The sequence below is a fragment of the Electrona antarctica genome, assembly GCF_951216825.1.
Source record: "Electrona antarctica genome assembly, contig: scaffold_52, whole genome shotgun sequence".
Classification (NCBI taxonomy): Eukaryota; Metazoa; Chordata; class Actinopteri; order Myctophiformes; family Myctophidae; genus Electrona; species Electrona antarctica.
Window position 1 is genome coordinate 825,078 of NW_027637999.1, and position 22,483 is coordinate 847,560.

The window sequence follows — 22,483 nt, forward strand, 5'->3', positions numbered from 1 at the left end:
TCTGTCTGAGGGACAGACAGTGGACAGAGACAGGTATATCTGTCTGAGGGACAGACAGACAGTGGACAGTAGAGACAGACAGGTATATCTGTCAGAGGGACAGACAGTGGACAGAGACAGGTATATCTGTCTGAACAGGTCATTAAGTTGCTGTTATGTTTCTGTTTGTTAATTTAGTTGTTGCTGTATATTGCTTGTTGTTCATTATTGTTGGGATGTTTGTTGTTGACTCTGTGTGCATGTTGACTTTTGTTTTGTTTTATGTATGCTTTGGGAATGTAGAACATATTTATCATGCCAATAAAGCCACTCACACACAGAGAGAGAGAGAGAGAGAGAGAGAGAGAGAGAGAGACACTCACTCACACAAAGAGAGAGAGAGAGAGAGAGAGAGAGAGAGAGAGAGAGAGAGAGAGACTCACTCACACACAGAGAGAGAGAGAGACACACACACACACACACACACACACACACACACACACACAGAGAGACACTCACTCACACACACACACAGAGAGAGAGAGAGAGAGAGAGAGAGAGAGAGAGACACTCACTCACACACACACACAGAGAGAGAGAGAGAGAGAGAGAGAGAGAGAGAGAGACTCACTCACTCACACAGAGAGAGAGAGAGAGAGAGAGAGAGAGAGACACTCACACACACAGAGAGAGAGAGAGAGAGAGAGAGAGAGACACTCACACACACAGAGAGAGAGAGAGAGAGAGAGACACTCACTCACACAGAGAGAAGATGGTCGCCGTGCATTCTTCCTCATCCTCTCCGTCAGAATGGATCTGCTGTCTGGATAAAAGGTGCACGTTTTACATACACTGTTATTGTGCTGTGTGTGTGTTTGTGTGTGCGCAGATATTGAGGTTCCAAACGGAGCTAGTGTGTGTGTCTGTACCGTGCGTGGCTTCACTGGTTTATTTGTGTGTGTGTGTAGCAGCGTGGCTTGGCGTGGCCGTAGCATACCGTGTTACATGTGTCTGTAACATCGGTTCTCTCTCTGTCTCTCTCCATCTCTCTCTCTCTCTCTCTCTGTGTGATTCATTCATCTGATCATCATCAGCCTCAATGTGTTGACCGGCGAAATTCTGTGTGTGTGTGTGTGTGTGTGTGTGTGTGTGTGTGTGTGTGTGCGCGCGCGCGCGTGCGTGCGTTCCTATGCATTCATTCGTTTTGTGTACCGTTTTTTTAGCGGTGCCTAAACCGCTCCAACTAACAGCTGTGTGTGTCCCTCTGTCTGTCTGTCCGTCCGTCTCTGTGCATGCATGTCCACATGAGTACGGGCAGCTGCAGTAGCGCTGGGTGACCACCAGGGGGTTCTGTATCTTCGTCCTGACTAGAGCGATGCCTGCATGTTTTTTTTTTTTTTTTTTTTTAATGTAACCTTTATTTAACCAGTAAAAACACATTGACACTGAGTCTCTTTTTCAAGTTCAAACTGGACCTTAGAGTATATATGAATAGAGACGGCACCAGATTTCTCCTCCATCCACTTGCATTAAGTTGCTCTAAAGCGCATGAGGCGATTTCACTCCTCCTTCCGTGTAGGAACAGAGTGCATTCTGGGATGGATTGGACCCATATCGTGAACGCACTGGCCGTTGACTATATTGCACGCGTTCACGTGCATTCACGTATGAAACAGCGTTCACGTGTCATCATGAACGTGCGCAATGATAGTCAACGGACCAGCGCGTTCACGATTTGGGTCCAAACTGCAATACCAAATTCGGCCACTATGTCCATTTCGCCTCAGGGTTTCTCTATTCATATATACTCTAAGAACTGGACTGGCCAAGAGGCAGACATAAAATTACACATTACATACAATACCACATCATAAATGTTACATTCTGGAACAGCAAGTAAAATATCCATAATACACCTCAAAGTATAAATACAACACATCACCAAAGTCCTAATTATTTTAGTAGCAATATACACGATGGCAGGCAGGCAGGCAGGCAGGCAGGCAGGCAGGCAGGCAGACAGACAGGCAGGCAGGCAGGCTCACGTGATATAGTACAGTGATACAGTACAGTGATATAGTACAGTGATACAGTACAGTGATATAGTATAGTGATATAGTACAGTGATATAGTACAGTGATATAGTACAGTGGTTATAGTGATATAGTACAGTGATATAGTACAGTGATATAGTATAGTGATATAGTACAGTGATATAGTACAGTGGTTATAGTTATACAGTACAGTGATATAGTATAGTGATATAGTACAGTGATATAGTACAGTGGTTATAGTTATATAGTACAGTGATATAGTACAGTGATATAGTACAGTGATATAGTACAGTGATATAGTACAGTTATATAGTACAGTGATATAGTACAGTGGTTATAGTGATATAGTACAGTGATATAGTACAGTGATACAGTACAGTGATATAGTACAGTGATATAGTACAGTGATATAGTACAGTGATATAGTACAGTGATATAGTACAGTGATATAGTACAGTGGTTATAGTGATATAGTACAGTGATATAGTACAGTGATATAGTACAGTGATATAGTACAGTGATATAGTCCAGTTATATAGTACAGTGATATAGTACAGTGGTTCTAGTGATACAGTACAGTGATATAGTACAGTGATATAGTACAGTGATATAGTACAGTTATATAGTACAGTGATATAGTACAGTGGTTATAGTGATATAGTACAGTGATATAGTACAGTGATATAGTACAGTGATATAGTACAGTGATATAGTACAGTGGTTATAGTTATATAGTACAGTGATATAGTACAGTGATACAGTACAGTGATATAGTACAGTGATATAGTACAGTGATATAGTACAGTGATATAGTATAGTGATATAGTACAGTGATATAGTACAGTGGTTATAGTTATACAGTACAGTGATATAGTATAGTGATATAGTACAGTGATATAGTACAGTGATATAGTACAGTGGTTATAGTTATATAGTACAGTGATATAGTACAGTGATATAGTACAGTGATATAGTACAGTTATATAGTGGTGGCGGCGGTGGCTCAGGGGTAGAGTGCCTGGATGGGAACCGCAAGGTTGCCAGTTCGAACCCGGGCTCCCCCAGAGTTACTGTCGAAGTGTCCTTGAGCAAGACACTGAACCCCTAATTGCTCCCGATGTGCTAGTTGGTACCTTGCATGGTTTCCGCTGCCATCGGTGTATGAATGTGTGTGTGAATGGGTGAATGTAATGCACAATCTATGTAAAGCGCCTTGGATAAAGGCGCTATATAAATGCACCATTTACCATTTACCATAGTACAGTGATATAGTACAGTGGTTATAGTGATATAGTACAGTGATATAGTACAGTGATACAGTACAGTGATATAGTACAGTGATATAGTACAGTGATATAGTACAGTGATATAGTACAGTGATATAGTACAGTGGTTATAGTGATATAGTACAGTGATATAGTACAGTGATACAGTACAGTGATATAGTACAGTGATATAGTACAGTGGTTATAGTGATATAGTACAGTGATACAGTACAGTGATATAGTACAGTGATATAGTACAGTGATATAGTACAGTGATATAGTACAGTGGTTATAGTGATATAGTACAGTGATATAGTACAGTGATATAGTACAGTGATATAGTACAGTGATATAGTACAGTGATATAGTACAGTGGTTATAGTGATATAGTACAGTGATATAGTACAGTGATATAGTACAGTGATATAGTACAGTGGTTATAGTGATATAGTACAGTGATATAGTACAGTGATATAGTACAGTGATATAGTACAGTGATATAGTACAGTGATATAGTACAGTGATATAGTACAGTGGTTATAGTGATATAGTACAGTGATATAGTACAGTGATATAGTACAGTGATATAGTACAGTGATATAGTACAGTGATATAGTACAGTGATATAGTGATATAGTACAGTGGTTATAGTGATATAGTACAGTGATACAGTACAGTGATATAGTACAGTGATATAGTGATATAGTACAGTGATATAGTACAGTGATATAGTACAGTGATATAGTACAGTGGTTATAGTGATATAGTACAGTGATATAGTACAGTGATATAGTACAGTGATATAGTACAGTGATATAGTACAGTGATATAGTACAGTGATATAGTACAGTGGTTATAGTGATATAGTACAGTGATATAGTACAGTGGTTATAGTGATATAGTACAGTGATATAGTACAGTGATATAGTACAGTGATATAGTACAGTGATATAGTACAGTGGTTATAGTGATATAGTACAGTGATATAGTACAGTGATACAGTACAGTGATATAGTACAGTGATATAGTACAGTGGTTATAGTGATATAGTACAGTGATATAGTACAGTGATATAGTACAGTGATATAGTACAGTGATATAGTACAGTGGTTATAGTGATATAGTACAGTGGTTATAGTGATATAGTACAGTGATATAGTACAGTGATATAGTACAGTGATATAGTACAGTGATATAGTACAGTGATATAGTGATATAGTACAGTGGTTATAGTGATATAGTACAGTGATATAGTACAGTGATATAGTACAGTGATATAGTACAGTGGTTATAGTGATATAGTACAGTGGTTATAGTGATATAGTACAGTGATATAGTACAGTGATATAGTACAGTGATATAGTACAGTGATATAGTACAGTGGTTATAGTGATATAGTACAGTGATACAGTACAGTGATATAGTACAGTGATATAGTGATATAGTACAGTGATATAGTACAGTGATATAGTACAGTGATATAGTACAGTGGTACAGTACAGTGATATAGTACAGTGATATAGTACAGTGATATAGTACAGTGATACAGTACAGTGATATAGTACAGTGATATAGTACAGTGATACAGTACAGTGATATAGTACAGTGATATAGTACAGTGATATAGTACAGTGATATAGTACAGTGATATAGTACAGTGGTTATAGTGATATAGTACAGTGATACAGTACAGTGATATAGTACAGTGATATAGTACAGTGGTTATAGTGATACAGTACAGTGATACAGTACAGTGATATAGTACAGTGATATAGTACAGTGATATAGTACAGTGATATAGTACAGTGATATAGTACAGTGGTTATAGTGATATAGTACAGTGATATAGTACAGTGATATAGTACAGTGGTTATAGTGATATAGTACAGTGATATAGTACAGTGGTTATAGTGATATAGTACAGTGATATAGTACAGTGGTTATAGTGATATAGTACAGTGATATAGTACAGTGATATAGTACAGTGATATAGTACAGTGATATAGTACAGTTGTTATAGTGATATAGTACAGTGATATAGTACAGTGATACAGTACAGTGATATAGTACAGTGATATAGTACAGTGGTTATAGTGATATAGTACAGTGATATAGTACAGTGATATAGTACAGTGATATAGTACAGTGATATAGTACAGTGATATAGTACAGTGGTTATAGTGATATAGTACAGTGATACAGTACAGTGATATAGTACAGTGATATAGTACAGTGATATAGTACAGTGATATAGTACAGTGATATAGTACAGTGGTTATAGTGATATAGTACAGTGATATAGTACAGTGATATAGTACAGTGATATAGTACAGTGGTTATAGTGATATAGTACAGTGATACAGTACAGTGATATAGTACAGTGATATAGTACAGTGATATAGTACAGTGATATAGTGATATAGTACAGTGATATAGTACAGTGGTTATAGTGATATAGTACAGTGATATAGTACAGTGATACAGTACAGTGATATAGTACAGTGATATAGTACAGTGATACAGTACAGTGATATAGTACAGTGATATAGTACAGTGATATAGTACAGTGATATAGTACAGTGATATAGTACAGTGATATAGTACAGTGATATAGTACAGTGGTTATAGTGATATAGTACAGTGGTTATAGTGATATAGTACAGTGATATAGTACAGTGATATAGTACAGTGATATAGTACAGTGATATAGTACAGTGATATAGTGATATAGTACAGTGGTTATAGTGATATAGTACAGTGATACAGTACAGTGATATAGTACAGTGATATAGTGATATAGTACAGTGATATAGTACAGTGATATAGTACAGTGATATAGTACAGTGATATAGTACAGTGGTTATAGTGATATAGTACAGTGATATAGTACAGTGATATAGTACAGTGATATAGTACAGTGATATAGTACAGTGATATAGTACAGTGATATAGTACAGTGGTTATAGTGATATAGTACAGTGATATAGTACAGTGGTTATAGTGATATAGTACAGTGATATAGTACAGTGATATAGTACAGTGATATAGTACAGTGGTTATAGTGATATAGTACAGTGATATAGTACAGTGATACAGTACAGTGATATAGTACAGTGATATAGTACAGTGGTTATAGTGATATAGTACAGTGATATAGTACAGTGATATAGTACAGTGATATAGTACAGTGATATAGTACAGTGGTTATAGTGATATAGTACAGTGGTTATAGTGATATAGTACAGTGATATAGTACAGTGATATAGTACAGTGATATAGTACAGTGATATAGTACAGTGATATAGTGATATAGTACAGTGGTTATAGTGATATAGTACAGTGATATAGTACAGTGATATAGTACAGTGATATAGTACAGTGATATAGTACAGTGGTTATAGTGATATAGTACAGTGGTTATAGTGATATAGTACAGTGATATAGTACAGTGATATAGTACAGTGATATAGTACAGTGATATAGTACAGTGGTTATAGTGATATAGTACAGTGATACAGTACAGTGATATAGTACAGTGATATAGTGATATAGTACAGTGATATAGTACAGTGATATAGTACAGTGATATAGTACAGTGGTACAGTACAGTGATATAGTACAGTGATATAGTACAGTGATATAGTACAGTGATACAGTACAGTGATATAGTACAGTGATATAGTACAGTGATACAGTACAGTGATATAGTACAGTGATATAGTACAGTGATATAGTACAGTGATATAGTACAGTGATATAGTACAGTGGTTATAGTGATATAGTACAGTGATACAGTACAGTGATATAGTACAGTGATATAGTACAGTGGTTATAGTGATACAGTACAGTGATACAGTACAGTGATATAGTACAGTGATATAGTACAGTGATATAGTACAGTGATATAGTACAGTGATATAGTACAGTGGTTATAGTGATATAGTACAGTGATATAGTACAGTGATATAGTACAGTGATATAGTACAGTGGTTATAGTGATATAGTACAGTGATATAGTACAGTGGTTATAGTGATATAGTACAGTGATATAGTACAGTGGTTATAGTGATATAGTACAGTGATATAGTACAGTGATATAGTACAGTGATATAGTACAGTGATATAGTACAGTTGTTATAGTGATATAGTACAGTGATATAGTACAGTGATACAGTACAGTGATATAGTACAGTGATATAGTACAGTGGTTATAGTGATATAGTACAGTGATATAGTACAGTGATATAGTACAGTGATATAGTACAGTGATATAGTACAGTGATATAGTACAGTGGTTATAGTGATATAGTACAGTGATACAGTACAGTGATATAGTACAGTGATATAGTACAGTGATATAGTACAGTGATATAGTACAGTGATATAGTACAGTGGTTATAGTGATATAGTACAGTGATATAGTACAGTGATATAGTACAGTGATATAGTACAGTGGTTATAGTGATATAGTACAGTGATACAGTACAGTGATATAGTACAGTGATATAGTACAGTGATATAGTACAGTGATATAGTGATATAGTACAGTGATATAGTACAGTGGTTATAGTGATATAGTACAGTGATATAGTACAGTGATACAGTACAGTGATATAGTACAGTGATATAGTACAGTGATACAGTACAGTGATATAGTACAGTGATATAGTACAGTGATATAGTACAGTGATATAGTACAGTGATATAGTACAGTGGTTATAGTGATATAGTACAGTGATACAGTACAGTGATATAGTACAGTGATATAGTACAGTGGTTATAGTGATACAGTACAGTGATACAGTACAGTGATATAGTACAGTGATATAGTACAGTGATATAGTACAGTGATATAGTACAGTGGTTATAGTGATATAGTACAGTGATATAGTACAGTGGTTATAGTGATATAGTACAGTGATATAGTACAGTGGTTATAGTGATATAGTACAGTGATATAGTACAGTGATATAGTACAGTGATATAGTACAGTGATATAGTACAGTGGTTATAGTGATATAGTACAGTGATATAGTACAGTGATACAGTACAGTGATATAGTACAGTGATATAGTACAGTGGTTATAGTGATATAGTACAGTGATATAGTACAGTGATATAGTACAGTGATATAGTACAGTGATATAGTACAGTGATATAGTACAGTGATATAGTACAGTGATATAGTACAGTGGTTATAGTGATATAGTACAGTGATACAGTACAGTGATATAGTACAGTGATATAGTACAGTGATATAGTACAGTGATATAGTACAGTGATATAGTACAGTGGTTATAGTGATATAGTACAGTGATATAGTACAGTGATATAGTACAGTGATATAGTACAGTGGTTATAGTGATATAGTACAGTGATACAGTACAGTGATATAGTACAGTGATATAGTACAGTGATATAGTACAGTGATATAGTACAGTGGTTATAGTGATATAGTACAGTGATATAGTACAGTGATATAGTACAGTGATATAGTACAGTGATATAGTACAGTGATACAGTACAGTGATATAGTACAGTGATATAGTACAGTGATATAGTACAGTGATATAGTACAGTGGTTATAGTGATACAGTACAGTGATACAGTACAGTGATATAGTACAGTGATATAGTACAGTGATATAGTACAGTGATATAGTACAGTGGTTATAGTGATACAGTACAGTGATATAGTACAGTGATATAGTACAGTGATATAGTACAGTGGTTATAGTGATATAGTACAGTGATACAGTACAGTGATACAGTACAGTGATATAGTACAGTGATATAGTACAGTGATATAGTACAGTGGTTATAGTGATACAGTACAGTGATACAGTACAGTGATATAGTACAGTGATATAGTACAGTGATATAGTACAGTGATATAGTACAGTGATATAGTACAGTGGTTATAGTGATATAGTACAGTGATATAGTACAGTGATATAGTACAGTGATATAGTACAGTGGTTATAGTGATATAGTACAGTGATACAGTACAGTGATACAGTACAGTGATATAGTACAGTGATATAGTACAGTGATATAGTACAGTGATATAGTACAGTGATATAGTGATATAGTACAGTGATATAGTACAGTGATACAGTACAGTGATATAGTACAGTGATATAGTACAGTGATATAGTACAGTGATATAGTACAGTGATATAGTACAGTGATATAGTACAGTGATATAGTACAGTGATATAGTGATATAGTACAGTGATATAGTACAGTGATATAGTACAGTGATATAGTACAGTGATATAGTGATATAGTACAGTGATATAGTGATATAGTACAGTGATATAGTACAGTGATATAGTGATATAGTACAGTGATATAGTACAGTGATATAGTGATATAGTACAGTGATATAGTGATATAGTACAGTGATATAGTGATATAGTACAGTGATATAGTGATATAGTACAGTGATATAGTGATATAGTACAGTGATATAGTACAGTGATATAGTGATATAGTACAGTGATATAGTACAGTGATATAGTACAGTGATATAGTGATATAGTACAGTGATATAGTACAGTGATATAGTGATATAGTACAGTGATATAGTGATATAGTACAGTGATATAGTACAGTGATATAGTGATATAGTACAGTGATATAGTGATATAGTACAGTGATATAGTGATATAGTACAGTGATATAGTGATATAGTACAGTGATATAGTACAGTGATATAGTGATATAGTACAGTGATATAGTGATATAGTACAGTGATATAGTGATATAGTACAGTGATATAGTGATATAGTACAGTGATATAGTGATATAGTACAGTGATATAGTGATATAGTACAGTGATATAGTACAGTGATATAGTGATATAGTACAGTGATATAGTACAGTGATATAGTACAGTGATATAGTGATATAGTACAGTGATATAGTACAGTGATATAGTGATATAGTACAGTGATATAGTGATATAGTACAGTGATATAGTACAGTGATATAGTGATATAGTACAGTGATATAGTACAGTGATATAGTGATATAGTACAGTGATATAGTATAGTGATATAGTACAGTGATATAGTGATATAGTACAGTGATATAGTACAGTGATATAGTACAGTGATATAGTGATATAGTAGAGTGATATAGTACAGTGATATAGTGATATAGTACAGTGATATAGTACAGTGATATAGTACAGTGATATAGTGATATAGTACAGTGATATAGTACAGTGATATAGTGATATAGTACAGTGATATAGTACAGTGATATAGTGATATAGTACAGTGATATAGTACAGTGATATAGTGATATAGTACAGTGATATAGTACAGTGATATAGTGATATAGTACAGTGATATAGTACAGTGATATAGTGATATAGTACAGTGATATAGTGATATAGTATAGTGATATAGTACAGTGATATAGTGATATAGTATAGTGATATAGTACAGTGATATAGTATAGTGATATAGTACAGTGATATAGTACAGTGATATAGTACAGTGATATAGTGATATAGTATAGTGATATAGTACAGTGATATAGTACAGTGATATAGTACAGTGATATAGTACAGTGATATAGTGATATAGTATAGTGATATAGTACAGTGATATAGTACAGTGATATAGTACAGTGATATAGTACAGTGATATAGTGATATAGTACAGTGATATAGTACAGTGATACAGTACAGTGATATAGTGATATACAGTGATATAGTACAGTGATATAGTACAGTGATATAGTACAGTGATATAGTACAGTGATATAGTACAGTGATATAGTGATATAGTATAGTGATATAGTACAGTGATATAGTATAGTGATATAGTATAGTGATATAGTACAGTGATATAGTGATATAGTACAGTGATATAGTACAGTGATATAGTGATATAGTACAGTGATATAGTACAGTGATATAGTGATATAGTACAGTGATATAGTGATATAGTACAGTGATATAGTATAGTGATATAGTACAGTGATATAGTGATATAGTACAGTGATATAGTACAGTGATATAGTGATATAGTACAGTGATATAGTACAGTGATATAGTGATATAGTACAGTGATATAGTGATATAGTACAGTGATATAGTACAGTGATATAGTGATATAGTACAGTGATATAGTACAGTGATATAGTACAGTGATATAGTGATATAGTACAGTGATATAGTACAGTGATATAGTACAGTGATATAGTGATATAGTACAGTGATATAGTACAGTGATATAGTGATATAGTACAGTGATATAGTACAGTGATATAGTACAGTGATATAGTGATATAGTACAGTGATATAGTACAGTGATATAGTACAGTGATATAGTGATATAGTACAGTGATATAGTACAGTGATATAGTACAGTGATATAGTGATATAGTACAGTGATATAGTACAGTGATATAGTGATATAGTACAGTGATATAGTGATATAGTACAGTGATATAGTATAGTGATATAGTACAGTGATATAGTGATATAGTACAGTGATATAGTACAGTGATATAGTGATATAGTACAGTGATATAGTACAGTGATATAGTGATATAGTACAGTGATATAGTGATATAGTACAGTGATATAGTATAGTGATATAGTACAGTGATATAGTGATATAGTACAGTGATATAGTACAGTGATATAGTGATATAGTACAGTGATATAGTACAGTGATATAGTGATATAGTACAGTGATATAGTGATATAGTACAGTGATATAGTACAGTGATATAGTGATATAGTACAGTGATATAGTACAGTGATATAGTACAGTGATATAGTGATATAGTACAGTGATATAGTACAGTGATATAGTACAGTGATATAGTGATATAGTACAGTGATATAGTACAGTGATATAGTGATATAGTACAGTGATATAGTACAGTGATATAGTACAGTGATATAGTGATATAGTACAGTGATATAGTACAGTGATATAGTACAGTGATATAGTGATATAGTACAGTGATATAGTGATATAGTACAGTGATATAGTGATATAGTACAGTGATATAGTACAGTGATATAGTGATATAGTACAGTGATATAGTACAGTGATATAGTGATATAGTACAGTGATATAGTACAGTGATATAGTGATATAGTACAGTGATATAGTACAGTGATATAGTGATATAGTACAGTGATATAGTACAGTGATATAGTGATATAGTACAGTGATATAGTGATATAGTACAGTGATATAGTGATATAGTGATATAGTACAGTGATATAGTACAGTGATATAGTGATATAGTACAGTGATATAGTGATATAGTACAGTGATATAGTACAGTGATATAGTACAGTGATATAGTGATATAGTACAGTGATATAGTACAGTGATATAGTGATATAGTACAGTGATATAGTGATATAGTACAGTGATATAGTGATATAGTGATATAGTACAGTGATATAGTACAGTGATATAGTGATATAGTACAGTGATATAGTGATATAGTACAGTGATATAGTACAGTGATATAGTACAGTGATATAGTGATATAGTACAGTGATATAGTACAGTGATATAGTGATATAGTACAGTGATATAGTGATATAGTACAGTGATATAGTGATATAGTACAGTGATATAGTGATATAGTACAGTGATATAGTGATATAGTACAGTGATATAGTACAGTGATATAGTGATATAGTACAGTGATATAGTACAGTGATATAGTGATATAGTACAGTGATATAGTGATATAGTACAGTGATATAGTACAGTGATATAGTGATATAGTACAGTGATATAGTACAGTGATATAGTGATATAGTACAGTGATATAGTACAGTGATATAGTGATATAGTACAGTGATATAGTACAGTGATATAGTGATATAGTACAGTGATATAGTATAGTGATATAGTACAGTGATATAGTGATATAGTACAGTGATATAGTACAGTGATATAGTACAGTGATATAGTGATATAGTACAGTGATATAGTACAGTGATATAGTGATATAGTACAGTGATATAGTACAGTGATATAGTGATATAGTACAGTGATATAGTACAGTGATATAGTACAGTGATATAGTGATATAGTACAGTGATATAGTACAGTGATATAGTGATATAGTACAGTGATATAGTATAGTGATATAGTGATATAGTATAGTGATATAGTACAGTGATATAGTGATATAGTACAGTGATATAGTGATATAGTATAGTGATATAGTACAGTGATATAGTGATATAGTACAGTGATATAGTGATATAGTACAGTGATATAGTACAGTGATATAGTACAGTGATATAGTACAGTGATATAGTACAGTGATATAGTACAGTGATATAGTACAGTGATATAGTATAGTGATATAGTACAGTGATATAGTGATATAGTATAGTGATATAGTACAGTGATATAGTGATATAGTATAGTGATATAGTACAGTGATATAGTGATATAGTACAGTGATATAGTGATATAGTACAGTGATATAGTGATATAGTACAGTGATATAGTGATATAGTACAGTGATATAGTGATATAGTACAGTGATATAGTGATATAGTACAGTGATATAGTACAGTGATATAGTGATATAGTACAGTGATATAGTATAGTGATATAGTACAGTGATATAGTACAGTGATATAGTACAGTGATATAGTACAGTGATATAGTACAGTGATATAGTATAGTGATATAGTACAGTGATATAGTGATATAGTATAGTGATATAGTACAGTGATATAGTATAGTGATATAGTACAGTGATATAGTGATATAGTATAGTGATATAGTACAGTGATATAGTGATATAGTATAGTGATATAGTACAGTGATATAGTGATATAGTACAGTGATATAGTGATATAGTACAGTGATATAGTGATATAGTACAGTGATATAGTACAGTGATATAGTACAGTGATATAGTACAGTGATATAGTATAGTGATATAGTACAGTGATATAGTACAGTGGTTATAGTGATATAGTACAGTGATATAGTGATATAGTATAGTGATATAGTACAGTGATATAGTGATATAGTACAGTGATATAGTGATATAGTACAGTGATATAGTGATATAGTACAGTGATATAGTACAGTGATATAGTACAGTGATATAGTACAGCGATATAGTATAGTGATATAGTACAGTGATATAGTACAGTGATATAGTATAGTGATATAGTATAGTGATATAGTACAGTGATATAGTATAGTGATATAGTATAGTGATATAGTATAGTGATATAGTACAGTGATATAGTATAGTGATATAGTATAGTGATATAGTATAGTGATATAGTGATATAGTACAGTGATATAGTGATATAGTATAGTGATATAGTACAGTGATATAGTGATATAGTACAGTGATATCGTGATATAGTACAGTGATATAGTGATATAGTACAGTGATATAGTGATATAGTACAGTGATATAGTACAGTGATATAGTACAGTGATATAGTACAGTGATATAGTACAGTGATATAGTACAGTGATATAGTACAGTGATATAGTATAGTGATATAGTACAGTGATATAGTGATATAGTACAGTGATATAGTACAGTGATATAGTACAGTGATATAGTATAGTGATATAGTACAGTGATATAGTGATATAGTACAGTGATATAGTACAGTGATATAGTACAGTGATATAGTACAGTGATATAGTATAGTGATATAGTACAGTGATATAGTGATATAGTACAGTGATATAGTACAGTGATATAGTGATATAGTACAGTGATATAGTACAGTGATATAGTACAGTGATATAGTACAGTGATATAGTATAGTGATATAGTACAGTGATATAGTACAGTGATATAGTACAGTGATATAGTACAGTGATACAGTACAGTGATATAGTACAGTGATATAGTACAGTGATATAGTACAGTGATATAGTACAGTGATATAGTGATATAGTACAGTGATATAGTATAGTGATATAGTACAGTGATATAGTACAGTGATATAGTACAGTGATATAGTACAGTGATATAGTACAGTGATATAGTACAGTGATATAGTGATATAGTACAGTGATATAGTACAGTGATATAGTACAGTGATATAGTACAGTGATATAATACAGTGATATAGTACAGTGATGCAGTACAGTGATATAGTACAGTGATATAGTACAGTGATATAGTACAGTGATATAGTGATATAGTACAGTGATATAGTACAGTGATACAGTACAGTGATATAGTACAGTGATATAGTACAGTGATACAGTACAGTGATATAGTACAGTGATATAGTACAGTGATATAGTACAGTGATATAGTACAGTGATACAGTACAGTGATATAGTACAGTGATATAGTACAGTGATACAGTACAGTGATATAGTACAGTGATATAGTACAGTGATATAGTACAGTGATACAGTACAGTGATACAGTACAGTGATATAGTATAGTGATATAGTACAGTGATATAGTACAGTGATATAGTACAGTGATATAGTACAGTGATATAGTACAGTGATATAGTGATATAGTACAGTGATATAGTACAGTGATATAGTACAGTGATATAGTACAGTGGTTATAGTGATATAGTACAGTGATATAGTACAGTGATACAGTACAGTGATATAGTACAGTGATATAGTACAGTGATATAGTACAGTGGTTATAGTGATATAGTACAGTGATACAGTACAGTGATATAGTACAGTGATATAGTACAGTGGTTATAGTGATATAGTACAGTGATACAGTACAGTGATATAGTACAGTGATATAGTACAGTGATATAGTACAGTGATATAGTACAGTGGTTATAGTGATATAGTACAGTGATATAGTACAGTGATATAGTACAGTGATATAGTACAGTGATATAGTACAGTGATATAGTACACAGTGGTTCCCAAACCTTTTCATGTCAAAGACCACCAAATTGACACTAATTAGCCGTGCAGACCCCCGTTAGAAAACATATGCCAGGGACCCCCATAGGGACCCCCACAGGGACCCCCACAGGGACCCCCACAGGGACCCCCATAGGGACCCCCACAGGGACCCCCACAGGGACCCCCACAGGGACCCCCACAGGGACCCCCATAGGGACCCCCACAGGGACCCCCACAGGGACCCCCACAGGGACCCCCACAGGGACCCCCATAGGGACCCCCATAGGGACCCCCACAGGGACCCCCACAGGGACCCCCACAGGGACCCCCATAGGGACCCCCACAGGGACCCCCATAGGGACCCCCATAGGGACCCCCACAGGGACCCCCACAGGGACCCCCACAGGGACCCCCATAGGGACCCCCACAGGGACCCCCACAGGGACCCCCATAGGGACCCCCACAGGGACCCCCATAGGGACCCCCACAGGGACCCCCATAGGGACCCCCACAGGGACCCCCATAGGGACCCCCACAGGGACCCCCACAGGGACCCCCACAGGGACCCCCATAGGGACCCCCACAGGGACCCCCACAGGGACCCCCATAGGGACCCCCATAGGGACCCCCACAGGGACCCCCATAAGAGACGATCTATACAGGAATACCTTGTACAAAGGACATAGACACTGTCAGACACAGGACAGCATCGTTACATACAGTACAACATGTCAGACACAGGACAGCATCGTTACATACAGTACAGCAACATGTCAGACACAGGACAGCATCGTTACATACAGTACAACAACATGTCAGACACAGGACAGCATCGTTACATACAGTACAACATGTCAGACACAGGACAGCATCGTTACATACAGTACAACATGTCAGACACAGGACAGCATCGTTACATACAGTACAACATGTCAGACACAGGACAGCATCGTTACATACAGTACAGCAACATGTTAGACACAGGACAGCATCGTTACATACAGTACAACAACATGTCAGACACAGGACAGCATCGTTACATACAGTACAGACATGTCAGACACAGGACAGCATCGTTACATACAGTACAACATGTCAGACACAGGACAGCATCGTTACATACAGTACAGCAACATGTCAGACACAGGACAGCATCGTTACATACAGTACAGCAACATGTCAGACACAGGACAGCATCGTTACATACAGTACAGCAACATGTCAGACACAGGACAGCATCGTTACATACAGTACAACAACATGTCAGACACAGGACAGCATCGTTACATACAGTACAGCAACATGTCAGACACAGGACAGCATCGTTACATACAGTACAGCAACATGTCAGACACAGGACAGCATCGTTACATACAGTACAGCAACATGTCAGACACAGGACAGCATCGTTACATACAGTACAACATGTCGGACACAGGACAGCATCGTTACATACAGTACAGCAACATGTCAGACACAGGACAGCATCATTACATACAGTACAGCAACATGTCAGACACAGGACAGCATCGTTACATATAGTACATCATGTCAGACACAGGACAGCATCGTTACATACAGTACAGCAACATGTCAGACACAGGACAGCATCGTTACATACAGTACAACATGTCGGACACAGGACAGCAGACATAAATCATGGATAAAGGAAACAATGCCTCCTCCAAATTGAGTGGCTTCCTATAATGGCTGAAACTGAGCAGTACCTCGCTAAGTGCTTGGCTCTCCTTTTGGAAAGGCCGGCCATTTGTAAGCCCCTCACAACCAACTTATGCACATGCCCTAGGCTGCCAAAGATACAAACTAAAAGTTTACATCCGTAGCCCATCTGTGAGATGGTATGCACTAGCTGCTGATACTTCAGCACACACACACACACACACACACACACACACACACACACACACACACACACACACTGAGGTAACCATGGGCAACACACGCCTACAGATGCATTTCTCTTTGATGTTGTGGCGCGGCGACACAATGGAGTCATCCTTCACAGGATGTTAGCGCTGACTGTAGTCAGAATGATGATAACCTGAAACAACAAAGCTTCTTAATACGGCACAGTTGAGACGCAGGAGTTAAACCATTATTCTGGTGTCAGTGAGGTCACGTGTAGAGTTGCTGGCCGGCTCCATGGATGCACATCTAAACAAACCATATATGGCTATCCAGGGTTTGATGAGGTCAGTGTCGTGATCTTCATATATGGAGATCCAGGTGATGGTTAGTCACATATGGAGATCCGTGTGTTGTACCATCCATCCATCTTCAACCGCTTATCCGTAGTCGGGTCGCGGGGGCAACAGCTCCTGTCAAATCACACTGTCGTGTGGTATTTGAGTCTGGAGATGCTGTGTATGGATCTTGTTTCCCGGGGGGCGGGTTCAAACATTTTCTCTTTGATGCAATTGGTCAGAGCTACTGTCAGTCAACTGTACCAAAGCCCGCCCATATTGCATACCGTGTCCCGATTGGCCACACCAGTTCTCTGGTGTAGGAAATGGGCGTAATCCGCCGGCAGGCAATTATTTTTTTGCCAACGGCTGATTCGGTCTGGCTTATTAGCCAGGCTACCACCAGAGTGCTCCAGACTTCCCTCTCCAGAGCTACATTAGTGACTTCCTTCTGGGGGATCCCGAGACGTTCCAAGGCCAGTGAGTCGATGTGTTTCCACCAACTGCGCCTTGGTCTGCCCCGAGGTCTCCTCCCAGTGGAGATATAATCCATCTGGTCCTTGGTCTGCCCCGGGGTCTCCTCCCAGTGGAGATATAATCCATCTGGTCCTTGGTCTGCCCCTAGGTCTCCTCCCAGTGGAGATATAATCCATCTGGTCCTTGGTCTGCCCCGGGATCTCCTCCCAGTGGAGATATAATCCATCTAATCCATCTGGTCCTTGGTCTGCCCCGGGGTCTCCTCCCAGTGGGACGTGCCTCGAGGACCTCCCTAGGGAGACGCCCGAGAGGCATCCTAACCAGATGCCCGAACCACCTCAGCTGGCTCCTTTCCAGGTGAAGGAGCTCAATGGGATAGTTCCAATGTTTGGAACTATAGCCCATAGCACCCCCCTTTGTCTCAATGGGATAGTTCCAATGTTTGGAACTATAGCCCATAGCACCCCCCTTTGTCTCAATGGGATAGTTCCAATGTTTGGAACTATAGCCCATAGCACCCAGTTGTCTGATATTCCTCTGAACAGAATGTGATGACACAGCTCTCCTTCAGCCCATCAGTGTGTGTGTGTGTGTGTGTGTGTGTGTGTGTGTGTGTGTGTGTGTGTGTGTGTGTGTGTGTGTGTGTGTGTGTGTGTGTGTGTGTGTGTGTGTGTGTGTGTGTGTGTGTGTGTGTGTGTGTGTGTGTGTGTGTCTTCACTCTGCTTGTGGGGAGAGAGAGAGAGAGAGATTGAGAGAGAGAGGTGTAGAAAGCATTGATCATGTGATTCCGGCCTGTGAGAGAGATAACATCTCTGCCTCGTTCTGCCATCTCTCTCTCTCTCTCTCTCTCTCTCTCTCTCTCTCTCTCTCTCTCGTTCTACAAGTGTGTGTGCGTGTGTGACTTGGCCTGTTGTAGCGCCACCATGATGCTGAACTGTCAGGTGGCATTTCTTGCCAAGAATGTAAGAGACTCTATAGTGAGAGTAGACTGTTATGTTAGAATGTAAGAGACTCTGTAGTGAGAGCAGACTGTTATGTTAGAATGTAAGAGACTCTGTAGTGAGAGTAGACTGTTATGTTAGAATGTAAGAGACTCTATAGTGAGAGCAGACTGTTATGTTAGAATGTAAGAGACTCTATAGTGAGAGTAGACTGTTATGTTAGAATGTAAGAGACTCTATAGTGAGAGTAGACTGTTATGTTAGAATGTAAGAGACTCTGTAGTGAGAGTATACTGTTATGTTAGAATGTAAGAGACTCTGTAGTGAGAGTAGACTGTTATGTTCCTCTAATGTAAGAGACTCTGTAGTGAGAACAGACTGTTATGTTCCTCTAATGTAAGAGACTCTGTAGTGAGAACAGACTGTTATGTTCCTCTAATGTAAGAGACTCTGTAGTGAGAGTAGACTGTTATGTTAGAATGTAAGAGACTCTGTAGTGAGAGCAGACTGTTATGTTAGAATGTAAGAGACTCTGTAGTGAGAGTAGACTGTTATGTTCCTCTAATGTAAGAGACTCTGTAGTGAGAGTAGACTGTTATGTTCCTCTAATGTAAGAGACTCTATAGTGAGAGTAGACTGTTATGTTAGAATGTAAGAGACTCTATAGTGAGAGCAGACTGTTATGTTAGAATGTAAGAGACTCTGTAGTGAGAGTATACTGTTATGTTAGAATGTAAGAGACTCTGTAGTGAGAGTAGACTGTTATGTTCCTCTAATGTAAGAGACTCTGTAGTGAGAACAGACTGTTATGTTCCTCTAATGTAAGAGACTCTGTAGTGAGAACAGACTGTTATGTTCCTCTAATGTAAGAGACTCTGTAGTGAGAGCAGACTGTTATGTTCCTCTAATGTAAGAGACTCTGTAGTGAGAGTAGACTGTTATGTTAGAATGTAAGAGACTCTGTAGTGAGAGTAGACTGTTATGTTCCTCTAATGTAAGAGACTCTGTAGTGAGAGCAGACTGTTATGTTAGAATGTAAGAGACTCTGTAGTGAGAGTAGACTGTTATGTTCCTCTAATGTAAGAGACTCTGTAGTGAGAGTAGACTGTTATGTTAGAATGTAAGAGACTCTGTAGTGAGAGTAGACTGTTATGTTAGAATGTAAGAGACTCTGTAGTGAGAGTAGACTGTTATGTTCCTCTAATGTAAGAGACTCTGTAGTGAGAGTAGACTGTTATGTTCCTCTAATGTAAGAGACTCTGTAGTGAGAGCAGACTGTTATGTTCCTCTAATGTAAGAGACTCTGTAGTGAGAGTAGACTGTTATGTTCCTCTAATGTAAGAGACTCTTTAGTGAGAGCAGACTGTTATGTTAGAATGTAAGAGACTCTGTAGTGAGAGTAGACTGTTATGTTCCTCTAATGTAAGATACTCTGTAGTGAGAGCAGACTGTTATGTTAGAATGTAAGATACTCTGTAGTGAGAGCAGACTGTTATGTTAGAATGTAAGATACTCTGTAGTGAGAACAGACTGTTATGTTAGAATGTAAGAGACTCTATAGTGAGAGCAGACTGTTATGTTAGAATGTAAGAGACTCTGTAGTGAGAGTAGACTGTTATGTTAGAATGTAAGAGACTCTATAGTGAGAGTAGACTGTTATGTTAGAATGTAAGAGACTCTATAGTGAGAACAGACTGTTATGTTAGAATGTAAGAGACTCTATAGTGAGAGTAGACTGTTATGTTCCTCCGTCGCACTTTATGTCAGAATTACCTACGGGTAATTTTCCATGTAATAATTGTGTTCATTGCAATGCAATGATTAGAGGGAATCATATTCTACATCCACATTCAGGTAGAAAGATTGATGTCAAGAGTGTTATTACCTGCAAGACAAAATGTGTGGTTTACCTGCTGAAGTGCCCTTGTGGACTGTGTTATGTAGGCAAAACTAAAAGAGAATTGAAAGTGAGGATTACAGAACATAAGAGCAATATTAGAAATGGGGATGAAAACCTCCTGTAGCGAGACACTTTAACTAGGTGGGACATAAAGTCTGCTCTCTTATCTTATCTTATCTCTGTTAAATTTTAACAGAGAAATGAACATTGTTAATGCTATTTTCTATTATATACTTGTTTCCTGTCATTTCAAATGTACTCAATATGACCATATTTTTGGCATATACTTGTTAATGTACTTGTTAATATATGGCCGTAATGTATATCATTTAAATACTTGGCAGAGTGTTAAAGGAGGCTGTATTATTTCACATGGCTGCTATGTCTAATTTTCCAACAAAAGGCCTAATAATGGCTCATCTAAATGTATGTAGTCTTAGAAATAAAGCTCATGAGGTACAGCGCCTGGCTAGTCAGCATAATATCCATATTGTTACTGTATCAGAAACCCACCTTGAACCCTCATTTGGTAATGCAGAGGTGTCAATACAGGGCTACAATATATTCAGAAGAGACAGAAATAGATATGGTGGTGGTGTGGCAATATATATTCAAAGTCATATCCCTGCTGAACCTATGGATGATCTAACCATAGATGGCAGTATTGAGGCAGTATGGGTTCTGGTACATCTACCACACACTAAACCATTTCTTATAGGATGCTGTTATAGACCCCCCAATGGGTTCTGGTACACCCCAATGGGTTCTGGTACATCTACC

The 22,483-nt window shown here is 36.4% G+C and overlaps 1 protein-coding gene across 1 annotated transcript in view; it reads left to right on the forward strand.

Annotated features, from left to right (window-relative positions):
• Positions 1-751: 751 nt before the first annotated feature.
• The window catches only part of LOC306918480 (rap guanine nucleotide exchange factor 4-like), a gene marked incomplete at both ends in the record, with an annotated part of 94,342 nt that continues 72,610 nt past the window's right edge, over positions 752-22,483 (forward strand). The window contains one exon of the mRNA XM_079531382.1: positions 752-813. Coding sequence (XP_079387508.1) covers positions 752-813 — 62 coding nt within the window. The remainder of the gene's footprint in view (positions 814-22,483) is intronic.